At 34.8% G+C, this 20798-nt stretch overlaps 1 protein-coding gene across 4 annotated transcripts in view; it reads right to left on the bottom strand.

Moving 5' to 3' along the window:
- The window catches only part of ROBO2 (roundabout guidance receptor 2), a gene marked incomplete at its 3' end in the record, with an annotated part of 586970 nt that overhangs the window by 42711 nt on the left and 523461 nt on the right, over positions 1 to 20798 (bottom strand). For all 4 annotated transcript variants that reach the window (XM_081235996.1, XM_081235997.1, XM_081235998.1 and 1 more), the window contains exons 18-20: positions 14964 to 15146; positions 5800 to 5842; positions 4238 to 4365 (exon numbers count right to left, since the gene is read on the bottom strand). In XM_081235996.1, the coding sequence (XP_081092122.1) occupies positions 4238 to 4365; positions 5800 to 5842; positions 14964 to 15146 (354 nt within the window). The remainder of the gene's footprint in view (positions 1 to 4237; positions 4366 to 5799; positions 5843 to 14963; positions 15147 to 20798) is intronic.

Genomic DNA, 20798 nt, shown 5'->3' with positions numbered 1-20798 from the left:
CCTCTCTCCTGAGCACTTACTTTCCTTCCCAGAAGAAAGATACTAGTATCTAAAAAAAGAAACACACACACACACACACACACACACTAATACTATTTTTAATCATGCAGTGTTAAAAGTGAATATAATTATATTATGCTCCTTAATAATGTATGTTCTGAAAGTCACATTTCATAGGACATGAGGTCATCAACCCACTTGATCTCTTCATTATGGGAAATTTTCAACTAGTTATAGTACTATAATAATAAACCAGTTTGTCTCAGTACCAAAACCAGCTTATCAGCACAAGGAGAAAGCTGAAATAGTCAAAATATCCTAAAACTTTTAGATGAGATGATACCCAACAGTACTTGAAATAAGGATCCTTGTAAAATATTAATTTTGCTTTTACATTTTACAAAAGCTAAAAATGATCTTCTTTAGCAACAGTAACAAGACATTTATAATGCATTTTATGCACTGTATAATTTAGGTCTCTCTGAGGGTTTTGATGTCTGGAATTCCAAATTGTTTTATAATTAAGTATATATGTACTTTATTAAATGACTATTTTAAATACATATCAGTGAGATTGTTACACATGTTCACATTTGTAATATTTCACCAAGTGGTATAAGCAAGTAAATTGTTCTTGGATTCAGAATTTTGTAACTACTTTCTCGCCCTTCTTGTTTTTAGCTATAAACTAATTAGAAAATTTGATGATAAAGAAACGTATTTCATTCTAAAGCATTAGGTCAGTATCATTTTATTATCAAAAACTTTTGATATTTAATAATATATCAAGATTGTGAAGGTAGATCCTTCACTCTAGGGAAGTTTTTAGGGTTTTGTTTCTACTTCCTCCACCATGTCTTTCACTGATGAATATTAACTGGATAGATTTTTCTCCAGCATTGACCCCAGCTTCCAAACACCTTGAATATGATGTTCTCCAAAGCTTTAGATTTATATTGTGAGCCACTGCAAGTTTTTGAACTGTTGTGTGTTTAAATGTTTAAAAATGGAAAAAAAAAATAGTCCGAGAATCTAATCCTTCATAATGTTATTCTGCACCAAACAAAGCTACGGGTCTAGAAATAGAACCTCTCTCTGCTTATGAATTATAGAAACATTTCCCTCTAGTTGGATTTACTCATGATTTCATTCTGCAGTATTTCAGCACCTTGGTTACACATGCATTTATTTCTTTTTGCCTGGAATAATTACTTGTATGAATGACTGTCCCCTTCACTGTATCTTAAGTTACTTGAAGACAGGAGTACCTGGGATTTATGTCTCTAATTCCATAATTCCTCACCTAGCATTTTGCAAAGAGTAAGCATTTAATGAATAGTTAAATGAATTTTTATAGTTTGTATTGTCAAAATGTAGACATGTGATAATTAGTAACTTTATTATTCAAAACACTATTTCCATTACATTTAAACATGTACTGGTATAACATTCTCTTTTTATTGTTATTAAAGTTGACATGTTTGGTGTCAGAAACCAGATTTTTAATTTTTATTTATTTATTTGGCCATGCCAGGTCTTAGTTGCGGCATGCGGGACCTTCGTTGCAGCACGTGGGATCTTTTTCTTTAGTTGCGGCATGAAAACTCTTAGTTGCAGCATGTGGGATCTAGTTCCCTGACCAGGGATCAAACCCGGGCCCCCTGCATTGGGAGCACAGAGTCTTAGCCACTGGACCATCAGGGAAGTCCCAGTATAACATTCTCAAGGGAAAAAATGCCAGTAACCGTGATTATTCTTCTAAGTGAACATGGTAATACAATCATACATGTGAATAACACCTTAACTGCAGAACAGTGTAAATAAAAGAACCTAGGCTTTAAAATCTGTTAGATCTGGATCTCAAATTTTTCATCTTGATAAACCTTAATTTCTTGACCTCTAAGATGGAAATATAATTATCTATGTCTCATATTTATTGTGCAAAGGAAATAAAATTTGCAAAAAATCCTATCTTTGGTACATAGTCAATGCTTAAAATGCTTATCACACTGAAAAGAGATACAGTAAACCCTGCAAAAACTTTGTCTTGGCCTTGATAGCTACCTGTGAAATATTTTCATGTCATGAAAATGAAGTGGAAATGGAAGGAAACCTTGAAAATCCTCAACTGTACCCTTTGGCTAAATTAGACTGAGACATTTTAGATGTTGATGTAGTCTGCTAGCAACTGAAAAACCCAAAACCAAAACACTTTCTCCATCTTCGCGCATTTAGTTCTTGATATGTAGATAGAATGGCTTGTTATTCCAATACAAATACAAGAAAGACAGGCAGCTATTCCTTGATTGATAAAAGCTTTGGGACCAGAATTTCAAAGTCAGTGTGTAGGTCAGGGCAGTGTTTTGCTTTCTTGGTGAGGAGATGCTTGGGCATAGAACTACCCAATGTAAAGTAGTTGCCTATAATTGCAGGGCTCAGAGTTTAGACACCTAGGGGAGGCAGCCACTATCAGAGGGTCTGGGCAAGTGAGAAGCTAAACGGGGAGTACTTGATTACAGAGGGTAAGCAAGACTCTTGAGGAGTCATACAACTTACTTTCTGTCCTATCATTTACTCCCCAGTCATGCCTGTTGGCCACTGATTGTATGTCAAGCTTTGTGCTAAACCTGTATATTTAGTCATCCATTTAATTCTCATTACACACCTATCAGGTAGGGCTGGTAATTTTCTGCATTTTATTTGGAGAATGGGAGGGAGACCCCTCTTTTTCAGTTGGTATTGACACAATGCAGAGTTGTGCAATAATTAGTAACTTTATTATTTGAAACACTATTTTAATTATATTCAAACTTGCATTGATATTACATTTGTAAAGAGAAAATGCCAATATCCATGACTATTCTTCTAAGTCAATATGTTTATACACTCATACATGTGAAATCCATCATTGAGGCTTATAATGGACTCAGAAGAGTTTAGCTCAACCCTAGGTCTCCTACATTAATTCTACCTAGAAGTGTAGAAATCCTCCAGTGGATTCACATGAACTTTCTTAGATTACAGCACTATTCTCCTAATTAATCACCCAAATTTTCCACACTCTCTCCATTCTCCACTCAGCAGCAGGATGGATCATTTAAAACAGTACTCACATTCTAGCATTCTCCTCTAAAAGTCCATCAATGGCTTCTGAACATCCTTTGGCCAAAGTTTATAGTCTTTGTGTGGCTCAGAAGGCCCTCTGTTACCTGTCCTTCTATATTTCTTATCACTTTTTCTGCCTTGCAATCTATACTCAAGTCATTAGGAAATTCATTCGCTTCTTAAATAGGTCAATGTTTCTCTTACTTTCTGGGCCTTAAAACACAGGAGCTTTCTTCTCTACACACTTTCTACACACTTTTGACTCCCCACCTTTCCTTCATATATCAGCTTAAATAATAATTCATTCATAGAACTTTCCTACTTCCAGGGGGCAGCTCTTTCATCTGGGGTACTGGCAAGGCAGCTCCATTCCATTTACTGTCTGTACAATCCTCTGCCAATGAAAAACTCATGTATCGGCTGAACTAAACAATGGGGCCTGAGACTTCTCTAGTCCCATCTTTCTCTAAACCCATTGCTCTCCTAGTGACTGGATGAAAAGTTGGAGAGGGGAAGGTGGTGATTATTTATAGTAGGTCCAATTCTGTCTCCTTATAAAGTCCTATGGGGAGGACCCTGGTACCAAATTTTGAAGATCTTAGCATGTCAGCCACTTAGCATTTTTTGTCTTTTATTTAGAGTACCAGATATCAGTTGTAGAACTACAGAAAAGCTCTCTGTCAACATGTTGTTATACTTATTTAAGTGTCTACTTCTTATGTGATATTATATTTTTACTGTCTGCCATAGTGCCAGATACACAGGACATGCTCAATAAATATATATTGAATGAGAATCAGAGAAGTGAAAAGACTAGTTCGAAATCATAAGCCCTGTTTGGCAGCATGGTTCCTGATTTTAGTAATCTTGTACTAATAGTCCCAAAACCAAATGTTTTATGAATATTTATCTTCTTCGTTAGTGATGACGTCCTTAAAAACTTAGTTTTACTCCAGATAATAGATACAACAGTTTTATAATAAAATATTTAGCAAATGTACAGCATTATATGTACCTGTGCATCACTAAATTTAATTATGGAAGAAAATACTTTTTAGTATGCCTTTTTCAAAGCATCTAGGAAAGCCCAGAAAACAAATAAATGAAAAAAAATTTGAAAAACATAACTTACCTCCACGCCCAAAATTTGCAATCTCATTTGGGCCACTATTGCTGTTGTTTACTGGCAAGCTTGTGGCTGGCCATGAATCAGCAAGCCATGGATAACTGGGATCACCAGCATTTAGAAGACCTGGGCGGCTAAAACAAGAATTAAAAGGAAATCAATCCATGGAACTCAATGAGAGATTTGGACATCAGTCTCATGAACTAAAATGGATTAAAGAATTTAAGATTTTAATTCACTTTCAAATTAAAATCTGTAGGCTCTCAAGAATTAAGGAACTTTAGCAGTTCACTAAGGCTATATATAGATCAACCCTGTCAGTGGAAGCCGAAGCATGCTGCCTGGGATTCTGCTGATATCCAAATGAATTCAGTCGTCTTCCCTGAAACTGGTGGGAAACTGGTAACATAGCAGCATCCCGAAACAAGGTCTGATGATAAACTGGCACCTCAAGGGAACAATTGCTCAGAATGATTGCTCAGTATCAGCCATTTCCAGGACTTTGAACTATTGCTTCCTTAATTCCTGCAACTCCCATATTTATCTGTCCCCTATAGGCTATAACCCCTGATATGGGCCCTCATGCTTGATTAGAGGCAAGGAACTTAAGGGAAATTAATGAACAGTATTTATACTGTTCCATCAATAGCACATTTTCAGGTTCTCTAAATTTAAAATATTAGGAGAATATTAAAGGTTTTTTTAAAGTGAGATCCACTGTGGTCTGATCCAGCATGTGTATATAATCTACGAAGAAAACTTCCTTCATATCCTATTTAATACAGAATTCCCATTTTTAATATAAAAGATGGGATTCTGATCACTTTCCAGATTATTAGCATATTTACAAAGATACAGCAACATCTATAGTCATTGTACTTTTTTTTCTGATAGACCCTTTGTGATACAATCCCTAAGAGAAACATGTGTTCCTATGGAAACTGCAATAAGAAGATCCAACTGCTTTCTTGCTACATCCACTAGCTTTCATTAGACCTAATCTCTTTTTGCTAAAATATTGATTAAATGGGAGATTGGAAGTTATTACCAGAGCCAAATTACAATCTCCATATCGACAAAAGGAAAATAGATGAGGATATATGGGTTTGTTATCAACTTTTATCAATTTCAATTGAGTTTCCAAAGTTGTGGAATCCAGTCTGATCAATCTACAGCCTATTCATCATCCATGAATCATTTACTTTGTGATCGATTATGTGTAATTGTTCACTCACGGCAATTTAGTGAGAACCAATAAGGAGTCTTAAACAACAGCAACTTCATTTGCTAATGTCTAATTAATGCAATAAACATCCTGCTAACAAATGAACACATTCCTTGTGATATTTACTACTAATTTCTTCAGGGGCCTCTGGGAGATATGAAACATCTGGACTTGATTCCTCTAAAGTGCACAATAGATAGGTCATTAAACCTTGTGGTAAGCCATTTAATTCCTCCTAGAATTCTCACTTATAAGTGATTGTTTATTACAATAATAGCATCTTACTATAGAGTTTCCTCAGTCCTGATTAAGAATAATAATTTAAAAAATCTCCTCAGTATACCTTCCATTGCTCATTAGTCCTCCATCTCCTCTTTGAAATGTAACTGTAAAAAAAAAAAAAAAAGAAACATACACAAGTAGTCAATATTAATTATGATTAATAACAACTACATATTGGCCCTTAGTTTAGAGCTGAAACCTCTGGGAATTTTAACAAAATATAATTAACATAATTGTGCAGAGAATAAGAAGCAGTGGTTTGGCCTAAAGCAAAGCTATCATTTGCTCCATCTTTAATAAGACATTTAAAAATTCCTCAAGCCAAACATATGGTTAAGTCAAAGGGACAATTTTTATTTGGGTGTCAATTGGTATATACATAGTATTGGAAGACCGACATGCAATTACGAGGAATTATCAAATCATGACGTTTAATGTTAACATATAGGTGGCCTAATCAGAGGGCATAATGCAAAATGCACATAGTAGAAACTGAAACAGGATAGTCCAAACAGATAATATCCTTTCAATGAAATAAGTGAAAGTACTGATTGACAACACATTCCTCCCCATCATAGATCCTTTTAGGGACACTGAGAAGCACTATGAGTTGAAATACTATAATTACAAAGACATGAACTGTAATGAATAGAGAATACATAATGTATTGGGTGCTTTGTTTCATTAGCCAACTCTTACAAAAATGAAACTTTCAAATAATTGATACTGAATATATTCCAATTGTATATAATGACAAAACTTAAGTTCTTTATAAAACTGTGGAACTTATTAGCAATATCAATAAGCATCCAGGAGGGCCACAACTGAAGAATCCACCCCCTCTGGTCACTAGATTCCATTCTACAAAACTAACAACATGAAAGTGGGTTTCAAGGACTGGCCAAAGAAGGTAAATATCAGTTTGGGTCCATCATTCCATATCCAAAACCTTTGCAGCTAAATTTAGTTGGAATTCAAAATGCTTCAGACCTGAGATAGGTAATATGATGCATACTGCAGAGAGGGTCCAAGGCAGCAAATGTATTTAAAATTATTGCTTTTGCAATGAGATATGAATATTCATGATTAGTGGAAAAAAGTCTATAAATAACTTCATATTATTTTGGACCAAATTTTGCCACAAAATTACTTAACTAGAAAATCATTGGGAAAAAAAAATTGGTGTTTAGAAGTTTATGGATTGCAAGATTGCAATTCTGACCAAAATGAGTATGGATCAGCTAAACCAATCACTGGGGATGAAGGCAAAAATACCATTTCACAGATGTGAATCCAACATATCCTATCTTTGGAAGATACTGATTAGATTTACTGTGATTACTTGGTGAGCAAAAGTAAAAATAAAATTTTATGAATTGATTCATATTTTTAATAAACTAAGGTCATATTGCTACTTAAAGTGCACACATAGTAAATACTTTCTCATTTGGATAATCTCTCCATCATTCACCTCTTTCTCAAGTTTGAGCTAATAAATATGATCACTCTTTAGATCTTATAACTTTCTAAATGTAGTTCCCTAATCCCTTCCCTAAGGTCATCTAGGGATATATCTCTCATGGCATCATAATTAGGCAATAAGATGGCTAAGGTTCTTTCAGGAATTCATGAAGCAGTGCTTTCAGAAACATCTTGGCACCTAAAAGTTCATTGCCTCATCAAGTTTTTAGGTAACTTGTCAAGTGAATTATAAAACAATCCTGACATAACCTTTGTACTTGCCCACGACTGGCTATGGACAGCTCCTTGGAGAAAATAAAAGAATACTGATCACTAATCTGCTTCCTGACGGACTCAAGGGTTGGGAATCAACAATCAGCAGTGTATCCACACCACACTGGGTGCCTTTAATAACTGCTTTTAAGAACAACAATGAAAAATTGATCTGAAACGATTATTGAAAAAAACTGAGCACTGGTGGCATTAAATACAGGCCTGATTTGGAGGAAAAAACACAAAATGTGAAAACAGTACAGCTAATTAGCTTTCTATCTGATGTGACTTCCTAGTTATATGGATTTTTAATGAACTATCAAGTGATTGTTTTAATCTGGTAAAAGAGAGCTAAGGTAATGCTGTGAATATCATTGTGAATATGCAAATCAGCAGGTATTGATGGGCTACACCTCCAAATGTGCTGCTTAGGAGATACATGGGGAGAAACTGAGCCCATTTCTCTAACTTAGATGCTCTTTTTCCTCACCGAAATTTTCTTTTACTGTCAGAACAATAAATGATATTAGAGAAAAAGAGGACAACTGAAGCAGAAGCACAGAAATTAAGTTGTATTTAACTTCATGTACTTACCAATGGTAAATTTTTCATAAACTGTAAATTTTAAAGTATTATGATGCAGCACTGAAAATCTTATCCAAAATATATCATTCAAATGGCTAATAAGCATCTGACAAGATGCTCAACATCAGTAATCATTAGGGAAATGCAAATCAAAACTATTGGGTTAGGGCTTCCCTGGTGGCACAGTGGTTGAGAGTCCACCTGCCGATGCAGGGGACACAGATTCGTGCCCCGGTCCGGGAAGATCACACATGCTGCGGAGCGGCTGGGCCCGTGAGCCATGGCCACTGAGCCTGTGCGTCTGGAGCCTGTGCTCTGCAATGGGAGAGGCCACAACATTGAGAGGCCCGCGTACGGCCAAAAAAATTATTGGGTTGGCCAAAATTTCATTCAGACCTTACGGAAAAACCCAAACGAAAATTTTGGCCAACCCAATACAATGAGCTGTGACTTCACACCTACTAGGTTGGCTGCTATGCAAGAAACATAAAATAAGCATTAACAAGAATGTGGAGGAATTGAAACCCTTGTGCACTGTTGGTGGAAGGTAAAATGGCACAGCCATAGTTGAAAACAGTATGTTGGGCCCTCAAAAAATTAAAAATAGAATTACTGTAAGATCCATCAATTCCATTTCCAAAGGAATTGAAATCAGGGTCTCAAAGAGATATTTGTACATCCATGTTCATTGCAACATTATTCTTAGTAGCTAAAATGTGGAAGCAAACCAAGCATCCAGTGATGGATGAATGGATGAGCAAAGTGTACATATAGACACAATGGAACATTATTCAGCCTTGAAAAGGAAGGAATTTCTGAAATATGCTAAAACTTTGGTGTACCTTGAGGACATTGTGCTAAGTGAAATAAGCCAGTCACAAAAAGATAAATACTGTATGAGTCCACTTATATGAGGTGCTTAGAGTAGTCAAAATCATAGAGACAGAAAGAAGGATGGTGGTTGTGAGGGGCTGGGGGGAGGGGGTAATAGGGAGTTATTTTTTACTGGATATAGATTTTCAGTTTTAGAAGATGAAAAGATTTATGGATATGGATGGTTGTGATGGTTGCACATCATGAATGTATTTAATGCCACTGAATTGTACACTTAAAAATGGTCAAGATAGTAAGCTTTATGTAATGTTTATTTTACCACAATAAAAAATTGAAAAAATATTTATCAAGTTAATTTACAGCTGTGTTAGTGTATGGACTCTATGGTATGGTCCATATTTACCAAAGGAGAATTAAATGTTGTGAATAAAAAATTTTAAATTTCAAAACTTTCAAGATATATCGATTTCCTATTTGTCTTCCAAATCATTAAACTGTTTTCAAATGGTTCTAGACCACTAAAAAACTGTCAAAATATTTCATAAAGACATTTATCTTTGTACCTCTGCATACCAACTATACAAAGGCAAAAATACACAGTCATTATGTAAATACATAATTGACTTAAAATGGCCCATGGATACAATTTGATATACATGAGAATCTTCAATTTTGTATGTTTCTACAGGAGAGAAAAACAACAACAACAAATAATACCTTTACATAATAAGGTTGATTAGTTGTCTTTTTAAAGCAAGGGAAAAAGAGAGAACACTTTTTCGAGTATCCTTTTCTTCCCATGCTCCAAAACTTTTAGATTTGTTCCATTTTGAAAAGTAGACCCAAAATAACTGAGTTCTATTAGAACATGAGATTAAAAGCAGACTAGAGGGCTTCCCTGGTGGTGCAGTGGTTGAGAGTCTGCCTGCCGATGCAGGGGACTTGGGTTCGTGCCCCGGTCAGGGAAGATCCCACATGCCGCGGCGTGGCTGGGCCCGTGAGCCATGGCCGCTGAGCCTGCGTGTAAGGATGAACAATCAGAACTCCTAAAATGGAAGTCATATTTGGTGTTTTGATCAGCATTTTTTGTGTGTGCAGAGAGAGAAAAACAGAAAAATAAATGCCACAGCAAAGGGAAAGCTGTTTTGAGGTAGCTCTCATTTCAGAGATGTAGAACTACCTTAAAGCTGAAAGCAAGAGGGTGGGGAGGATAGGTGGTTGGACAATCTTGCTGTAGTCACAATTTTGATAATCACAGTGTGGTAACTTTGTGCTTATTAGAATTAAATTTGAAATAAGTGTGAATCTTTACCAGGAGTTTCTGCTAGCATCTAAAATTAAGAATTTTCAAGGGAGCCACATAGAGAAGTTTTTATTGCTAAAACTGACTGACTAGTGCTAAGGTTTCCAAAAAGCTCTGTAGACACCACAATCTTAAATGTTTTAGAATTGCATTAAATATTCTGAATTTATTGCAATATTTATAAAAGATATAAGGTAAAGAGATTTTGCAAGTTCATATCATACACAAAGTACCTCTACTATTATCTGACAGGATTAATCCTAATCTCTCGCTTTCTAGAATTGAGGGGGAAGGGAAACAGAGCTACGTGGTAAATTGACATTTTGAGGTAAGGAAGCTTTCAGAGTGCCTATCTCTAGTAGGCCACATTTTCCTACTCTAAATGGAAACTTTAATGTTGCCAGCCAAGCCTCACTCCCTTTCCTGATAAGCTATTTCTCAACTATGAATGTAGATTAATCCTCTTTTAATAAGCATTAACTCAAGCCCAGATAATCAGAGCATAAAAATTCCATCAAATCTTTTAGCTGTCTTAGGGTCATTTTTTCAAATAATTTCACCAAGGGTTTAGAACCTATGCATGAAGTGTTTGGTATTTCATAATTTGCTCACTCATTAAATTATTTATATTTACTGAGTAAAATCTGTTCTCCTCAAAGGTAATATTCATAAAATAGAACACACCCCTTTAAAAGTGAAAATATGTTTATTTTCATTAAAAAGTTGGTGACTTAAAAATTATGAATAGAAATATGAACAACATAAGTTTGAAAAGAATCATGTAGCCTTCATGAAGATTATAATACAATATATAGAATCTTCATGAAGGCTGCATGGCTCTTATTCAAACTTATGTCGTTCACTTTTCTATTCACAAATACCGTTAATACATATAATCAAACATTTACTCTAGATTCAAAATCACCTAGTATTTTCTGCCTAAATATGTTTACAATTCTATTTCGCCCAGTAGTTCGGGTAGTGAATTCTTCTGGCAGTCAGGAACCTCACATGCAGTGACAAGCAGCCTGTTAGTGTTCAGTGAAGATTAAGATAAATAACACTGCATGTTACTCTAGAAAAATATAAAATGAATTCATGTAGAACATGAGATATGAGGATACATTTCTCATTCCATCTGCCCTTCTTTGAGCCACGAGCAAACCTGTCGTGCGTGTTTGTGTCTGAAGAATTTAAATAAAGAATAAATAGGAAAAAAAATTGAATAGGAAGTTAGTGTGTAATTTTGCCCTGGGGAAATCTCCAAGTTCTTCCATGTAAAGAAGCAAAACACGTTCAGGCCAAATTCTACTCTCAGATCATTTAAGTGTATAAGTTTACATTTGATTCTTGATAGTTGCTTTTACAATCTAAGGAGCTAATCCACTAGTGTTCTATGATCAATATGCTAAATCCTCTGAAACATAAGAAAAATATCAACACTGAGTAGCATGCCATTTTTTTTTACCTTCCTTTTAAGCATTCAAATATAATTTTCCACATGGAGATGGACAATCAAAGATTAGCCACAATAGAATCAGTGGGTGAGTTTTTGCCTGTACAGAGAGAGTGGAAAGTATCCTGCCGAGAGTTAGATTCTCCACTCTGCAAGTTACTTCTTCTCCCCACTAGTTAAAATCTTCCCTCTGGTGGTTAAAATCTACCTGTGGGGCTTCCCTGGTGGTGCAGTGGTTGAGAGTCCGCCTGCTGATGCAGGGGACAAGGGTTCGTGCCCCGGTCCGGGCAGATACCACATGCCGCGGAGCGCCTGGGCCCGTGAGCCATGGCTGCTGAGCCTGCGCGTCCGGAGCCTGTGCTCCGCAGCGGGAGAGGCCATAACAGTGAGAGGCCTGTGTACCACAATAAATAAATAAATAAAATAAAATAAAATAAAATAAAATAAAATAAAATAAAATAAAATCTACCTGTGATGGTTAAGAAGACTTGGAATGAAGTAGGAAAAAGCAAGTGCTGAAATCAAATTTTACCTGCTTTTCAGTTCTACTTAGGATCAGTCTAGCATTATTAAAATGCATGTTTCTTAATTTACATCAATTGCAGCAGAGTTTAAGTATAATCCAAGATCAAATTTGGGGTTTGAAATAAATGAAGACATTTTTTGTTATAAATTAATTTAATTACCGATCCCAAAGTAGACTTTCATTTATTTGAAAAAAAATGTTATTGCTATCATAAATCAATAAGAAAAATTTGAAACTATATAGATATTACCATGTAGTAAAAAGTGGAAACATTAGACTTTTCGTTTTGTGAGTAAAATTACATTGCTTTAATGTTACTGGGTTTAGTTTTCATGCTTGTTAAATTATAAGATTTCCAGATAAATTTTTATGAAAACCAAAAATAAACAGAACTAGTACACATAGACTATTTTCTCTATAATTTTTATAAAACACTTCAGAGAAAAATATCCCTGTATGAAATCCCTGTGCTCTTAAAATGGATCATTAGCTCATGCATGAAATATCAGAAATTTAAATATTTGATAAATACGTACTACACTAATCATTCCTATTTAAAATCCTCATATTCTCAAGAATATAAAAATTCCAGGAGTTGGAGGATAGCATATTTATGGAGGGAAATGTGTAGAGAATATTGCCAGGTCAGATATGCAATGCTAAGTACCTGTGGTTTGGATTTTCATTTGCTTCTCACCTAGAAGAGAACAGCAGTTGCTGGAAGGCAAATTACCAGCAGAAGGTGAATCCATTCTGAAAGTCAGCCATCTATCAATTAAGTATAAAGGTTCAGAAAGGCTGCTCTGTGGCTTGGCCTTATTCCAAAATATTTGAAGTGCATAGCACCTTCCGAGTTAGCAGTTCTTCTACAAGCAGATGGATATCAATCACACTGAGAACTGATAATAGGAAATGTACTACTCTTGTCAAGCTCAAAGACCAACAGATATTTTCAAATTAAATGCATAGGTTTTGCAAAGAACTGCTGTTTAAAAAAAAGAAGAAAAAAGGCTATCTGATATAATTTTACTAAAAACATAAACAACTAATTACGAGACCTATGCTATTTTGAAGGAGTGAGTGAATAAAGATGTATGGAGGGTAAAAATGCAACACTCCAAACGTGGCATCTTAGAACTTTGTACTGAAGTGGCTAGCATAGTCAATCTTTTATTATTTTCACTAAAGCCAAGCAATGAGATAAAACATAAAAATCGTCCTTGAATTAAATCATTCTTCCTGATTTCTCATGTCATTTATATGAGCGTGTCACAGAGATGAAATGGAACGTGGTGATTGACTAAACAGACACGTTGATAGACAATACCTTCAAGGAATGAAAGCAGAGGACTGGACTGCAAAACAAGAAGTTGTGTTAAAGTATCATTAATGTTCATGACTCTGACACTCAACAGTTATTGCCCAGCATACCTTTCCAGGAAGAATCACTCACTGGTAGGATGATAAAGCACTCAGGTGACAAAGCGTAAGGAAGCAGGCATCAGCAACCAATGAGAAATGAGAATGGCAGAGCAATAGCAAGTCACAAAGCAGGAAAGCCCCTTTTCAATGGATACATTATACTACCTTCTCTAGTCCTGGGAATTTGTTCTAACCAGTAACTAATAAACTTTATTTTCACAAAATATAGACATGAGCCACAGTGTGATCGTTAAATGATCGTATTTAAATGCTATCGAATAACAAGAAAGACAACCAAGTGGGTGCTATTCCTTTTATTTTGAACTATTCTCAGAAGCTCAGACACCTACAAGCTACAGCAGCGGATGAACTTAATAAGAATTGAAGCCTCTGTCAAAGTCACTTAACACATTTATGCTTCTTACTAAAGTAAAAATTAGAAATAGAAGATGAATAAAATATCTCAAAAATTTTAAAATATTTGTAGGATGATGGTAAATTAAAATTGTTCCCTTGCAAATTCTACAAAGTGTGAAATATTGTGACACAATTTCTTTTGATGATCATTGTTAGAGAAAGTACTTAAAATGCATTGCAATTTAAACTGTAATTGAATATAGCTTCAGTATTGAGTTCATTTTTCAATCACTGACTTGATAATTTTCTCTCTCTCTCTCTTCCTTGGAAGTATTTTGAAGGCCATAATTTTGGACATCCTTAAAATTCCTGTTCTTGATTCTAAGAAGAAAACATTTTTGTGAACAAGTAGAACACCAACGGTCTTCTTTTTCTTCTGCTGCTTCTTTTGCTTCTCCTTTTTCTTCCTTCTAAAATGCCTATTGGTCACTTTGAAATAGACATCCTATTTAAGTGACTAGTAAATCACTTAATTCATGTCTCATCAATATTGGTGAGATTTTTTTTGCTTCGTTTGTATTTTCCATCTGAGACACAGTTTGTATTGTAATCTGTATCATGAAATACAAAGAACTACATTTCAAATCTTTTCTCCTTTTTTCTGAGCATTTTAGGAATGCTCTTGCTTAAATTCACTTTTCAAACAATGGTGTCATAGCATGCAAAGTCTGTGTGTGTGCGTGTGTTGAACTAGTTGAGAAAAATGTCTAAGCACTTTATCAGTGTGCATTCTTCTTATGCTTCCTTGGAGATACAAGCAAAAATATTGCCTTATGGTTATAATATGATATAGTGAAAAGCAGTGCATTAAAGCACGTTGTCTGTAATTGTTTAAATCAAGCCAAAAACATCCATTCATTCACTCAGTTATTCCATTCTGTTCCTTCCCTTGAATTTTGTCATATTTCTAAAGATAAGACATTTTTTTAGCTGGAAATAGCCTCTTACCAGCATAATTACTGAGTCCCTTTCTCTTCTTTCTTCGCCAATACAACCAGATGCTAAAACCCATCAGAATTACCCAGCAGGCACCACCAATACCAGCTATAAAAGCTGGTTGTTTCACAACATCAGTGATTTGCTCAGTTATGCTATTATTGTTTTCAGTAATGACAACTTCATTCCTTCCCCCTATGGAAGAAACAACAGTGTTAGTAAATATTAAGACAAAACCCCCACAAAAATGCATATATGGTATGCCAAAGGCACAGAAGATTAGAACATTCTTTGAAGCAGATAATGTTTGTTGTGTCCTGAGCCTGTCACAATTTATTAGTAAGCATATTTTGTAAGTTTCAGAAAAAGAATCAAATCATAAGTTTGAAATGTGATTAAGAACACTGCTCCCTTGTGTTTTGTTTTGCTGTGGACAGATTCAGAACCACTTCTTGATTTATTGCCTCATAAGTAAGTACTAAAACAAGTGCTGTGGGCTGAAATAATAGTAACCTTTCTTCAGTTAGGTAAAGCATTTTGTAATATAATTCTTTTTTTTTTTTAAAAAAAGCAACTACAACATTTAACACCAGGTATTTGAAAATTAGCTTCCCCCTACAGCACTGCCTAAATACAAATGTTTAAAATATTGCCCTTAATATTCTACCAAAGGTCTTATTTATTTATTTATTTTTTCTTTTTGCGGTATGCGGGCCTCTCACTGTTGCGGCCTCTCCCATTGCGGAGCACAGGCTCCGGACGCGCAGGCCCAGCGGCCATGGCTCACGGGCCCAGCCGCTCCGCGGCATATGGGATCCTCCCAGACCGGGGCACGAACCCGTATCCCCTGCATCGGCAGGCGGACTCTCAACCACTGCGCCACCAGGGAGGCCCAAAAGGTCTTATTTTGATCAAACATACTTTAATTTTCTGGAAGGTATTAAAATTACTATATTAAACAATGACAATTATGTAAACATCTTTTCATAGAGATTAGTATCTACAGTTAAAACGTCATGAAAAGATAAAATTCCTAAATGTCCTTAAAGTATTTGAAACTAATTTGAAAATCCACTTGAAAGTTGGATACAAAACAACTTGAAAATTAATTCTAAGGTCTATGTAACAAAAACATACATTTAAATCTGGACTAAGATGATTCTAGTAGTCATGTTTCTGACCGTTTAGCCCTCTCAGAGATAATAAAGAAAATCTCAATCCACATTTTTAAACAGGTTTTAAACTCATGGAATCATACACTGAAGAGCAATGATTTATATGTTTATTTAACAGATGAATGAATTCAGAACTGGAAATTAAGTGATTTCCTATGTTAATATCATATCTCATTAGTAACTAATCCAATACTTAAAAAATAAATGGTAAGCAAAATATAAATGACAAATTTCAGCACATCACATCACAGGAATGTGTAATTCTCATTGTTTCAGTTATCATGGCACTGTAATATATTAGAAAGTGCAAGGTCTTCGAAGTTCCACATTTGAGTATCATCTCTGCCACTTATTAGCTAAGTAAGCAGTGAGCTTATGTAGGGCACTTAATCTTTTGGAATCCCTGTTTCTGTGAGTTGGCAGCAGTACTATTTCATTTATTTGGGAGGATTAATTGAGACGATGAATGTAAAGAGGTTAATAGGAAGACTAATTATAGCCCATGTAAGGCTAAGAGTTACTTTAAGGGCCAATCAGGCAGGAATATAAGTTGCAAATTATCTAGATATGAGAGTCCTGCAAACAATAGGTGACTTGTTGACCAAGGTTTCACCTTTCTTCCAGGGCAGAAAATTAGCCTATATTCCCCAGCCTCCCTTGTAGCTGAGTACAACAAAGTGACTGAATATTAGCCAATTGTACACAGGCAGATGCATACTATCTCCAGATGTGACCCATAAACCACTGTGACAATACATCACACTCTCTTTCCTAGCATGTTGGATAGAAACGAGGGATCCACGGCAGGATGCTGACCATCTAAGACAGTGGTCCCCAAACTTTGGGGCACCAGGGACCGGTTTCGTGGAAGACAATTTTTCCATGGGCAGGCGTCGAGGAGGGGAGCGGGTTCAGGCAGTAATGCAAGTGATGGTCAGATGAAGCTTGCCCGCCTGCCTTTCACTTCCTGCTCTGTGGCCTGGTGACTACCAGTCCGCAGCCCAGGGGATGGGAACCCCTGCTCTAAGAGACGTAGAGCCATTGATGGAAGGAGCCAAGTTCCCTGAAAAATTTTATGGGGCAGAAACCCCATCCTCCATTCTGCTGAGTCATATTAGACTGGACTATGAATAAGAAAGAAACTTTTCTTTTGTTAAGCCAATCTGTATGCCCACTTGTTTGTTATAGCTGCTAGCATTTTTTATAGTCTAATATTCCATTCTTGAAACGACTTTTGTGTTAATTTCCAGATTTAAAAACCAGCTTCACTTATGTAGCGAAGCTGGTTCATTTTCCTAATCTATTTGCTCTTAGTTACTATACATATAAACATAATAAAAAATGTATTTAAAATGAGCTTATATTTTCAACCTGAGACATAGCAATACATATATCTGGTGATTGTGTTAAACACTAGTAGTTACTGAAAAGAAAACACCTTATAGCAAAAACAGAAAAGAAAATTCGTCCTTCATTTGTGTAAAAGATCCATAAAATGTCTTATTGAATATAGTGAAATATTTACTTATGTTACCCGAAGTGTATGAGTATTTCTTGTGCTGCTAGTATTTTTAAAACAATGTTGTCAGTTGGACTAATTAAAGCACAGACATGGGATGTGTGTGACCTGTAACACTCCGTTGTTCTTTCAGACAAAAAAAAATATAATGAAATATAATGTCTTCCTCCCACTGGAGAGTAATGAAGAACAAAACTAATTTGTTGGACTAAAAATTAATTAGACACATCAGATTCGATTGTACCTATTACTGTGAAAGTTTGCAGTTGTTCCACATATTATTACCAACTATGTAAGGTAACTGTGAAATAGGCAAATGATTAAAGAAACAATAGGTATATTACTAAGCAAGATTACTGAGAATTTTAAGTCAATGTAATTTTGTTATATGACATGCTGTTTGATGCTTATATATATAAATGTATTTGGTTGTATTTGTGTGTGTGTAATTGCAAACATATAAAATTATGGATATTTTGATGTAAAAGTCACCTTACCAGTGGAGACAGCAAATAAAAGAACAATACTACTTTTAAGTCTGTGTAAGGCTATTTATTATATTTATACAAATTTTAATTAAAGGTCCCTTAATGTAACTTTTTGGAATAAAAACTAAGCTGAGAAGGAATAGATGAAACAGTACATTGTCTGGCATAAGACAAATCTAAAATTATCAGCCATAAATTACATCAAATGCCAATACAAGATTTAATTAAAGCAAAGGGGAAATGAGGAAGAGGTTGAGTCACTTCAAGTGCTGTTTCCAGTACTGAATAGACAATAGGAAAATCATAAATTGAAAGAGAAATGGAGATTAGCTATCACTAAATCACTTTTCAACTAAGGAATAACAGTTGTGTAGATAAGGTTATCAGACAAGATGTTAAGGTAGATATGCAGGGGTAATTAAAGAAACAATTAAAGGCTTCTTCAGTACAACAGTAGATATTAAAAAGAAATAAATCTCTCGAGGACAAATAGCCTTTTCCAGGTTGAATTGTGCTTATGTGTGTGTGTGTGTATGTGTGTGTGTGTTTATTTCAAGTAGTACAATTCTACTGTCTATAATTATGTCTTGGGTATTGTGTATTCTAACTACATGAAAAGGAGATAGAAATATTACTTATTAGATTATTTTTTATTTCATAGAAAAATTTGAAAAGTATGATACATAAACAAATTAAAAGGTACTCATTATCCACTTGATCACTCAGTCTTTTTAAAATAATATGAGTTATGCAAAACTTTCCATTTGATTTAAAATAATCTTAGTTAACATTATTATTTTAAGTTACCATACAATTGTTTATTCTTAACTGTCATGACATGAACTTGGGGAAATGGTGTTACTGCAATTTTTACTTGCCTCCAAATACAATAAATCCCCCAAATATTGTGAAGCAAATAAGTAGCTACTACGAACCAAAATCAAAATCAAAACAAACCAACTTTTCTATGCTTGAGAATTATATTTATTATCAAAATGACAGAAAACAAAAAGAAAACATGAAAGGAAAATATAGATATTTGGTAATCCTACTGATCTTTGATTTAGAAAAATTACATTCAGTCAATCTTTTTCATATATATGCTAGAATGGCAGTGGAAAAAAAAAGCTTTGTTTACCTATCTAGGAGCTCTCATAGAAAGCTATATCTTTCAAACATGTTTCATATTTTTTAAGTGAAATATCACTGCCTTATTTCTAAATAACAAATATTCTAAATATTATTTAGAAAATATGTAGAAATAAGAATAAGTTCATCTATATCTGTTAAATCCTTTTGGGTGTACCTGTATTTCTTTCTTATTCCAACTTATTTTAGAAAATCTCAGAAGGGCAAGATTATAGGTTTCCCTCAGGTTAAGAAATTAATTCAGTTTGTATGACTAATTAACAAAGGGAAGGCAATTTAAAGAAAAGTTAATACTATAACCTTTTAAATGTTTTTAATATGTAAAAGGAAGAATACTTGAGAATCTAAAAAATTTTAACATGAGGACTGAATATTAAATCTCTTCATTATATAATAAGTACATTGTAAAAAGAAACAACTTCCCAGAATTTGGTAGTATGTTCTATGTGCATATTTCAGAAAATAAACAGAAAAGAATGCAAATGGCACATTGGCTTGTATGAGACTCTGGACAAGTATTTTTAAAATACATAAACTCTAGGAAGAACATTTAAAAAGATAAAGACACTGACAAACAAATAAAATCAGGGTCAACTGAAGGGATTTGCCTTTTGAAAGAATGAAACCACTCAAGAAAAAAAATCTGCATTTATGAGGCTTTCTACTCCCTTAGAGAGCTCAATCCATGCAGCACTAGGGAGCTAGAACTCAAGCTGAAAATCTCAGTCTTATTTCTAGGAGGTGTCAGAAGATAGCCTTCACACCTGCCAGTGTGACAAAAAATTAAGGGAGAAACCATGTGAAAGAGGGAGAGACAGGAGAGTGATGTTCTCAAATCTGTGTATAAATTCTCCCTCAGTACTAGTGTGAACCCTCAATTGTGCATGCAGAAGGACAATTTCAAGGATTTGGTGAAACTCAAACGGTAAAAGGCTGCAAAGACGGAGCAGACTTTCTCACTGCAGAGAAGATTGTGTTTGAAGTTTAAATTCCATCAAGTTAGGCAGACCAGATAAATATATTAGGCTTTTCACTGAATGTCCAGGAGCCCTATGCCTTAGAAGTAAAAATTAGACTGAGGTTTTGTCTGAAGAATATTGTCAAAACATAAATAGTCCATATTAACAATATGTAAAAACCAAGCCACCACAAGATCAAGATGATCAGCCAGTAACATAACTCCCTCTAAGGAAAAGAAAAACAACATTCTTCAGAAGATCACAAAATTGTATAGTATGTTTTCTGCAATGTCCAGTATATAGTAAACATTACCAGGCATGCAAAAACAAGCAAAACAATAATAACAACCACAGTAGCAAAAATGAGGAAAAGATAATCCAAGATCAAGAAGAATAGTAATCAATAGAAATAGACCATGAGATGACATGGATGTTGAAATTAGGAGGAAAGGACTTTCAAGCAGCTATTACAATATGTTCATTAATTTAAAATAATAGAGTCCTAATGAATGAACACATGGGGAATTTCAGAGGGAAATGTAAAATGTAAAAGAGAA

Source organism: Mesoplodon bidens (assembly GCF_964165515.1).
Source record: "Mesoplodon bidens genome assembly, chromosome: 5".
Lineage (NCBI taxonomy): Eukaryota > Metazoa > Chordata > Mammalia > Artiodactyla > Ziphiidae > Mesoplodon > Mesoplodon bidens.
This window is presented reverse-complemented; position numbering and strand designations above follow the sequence as displayed.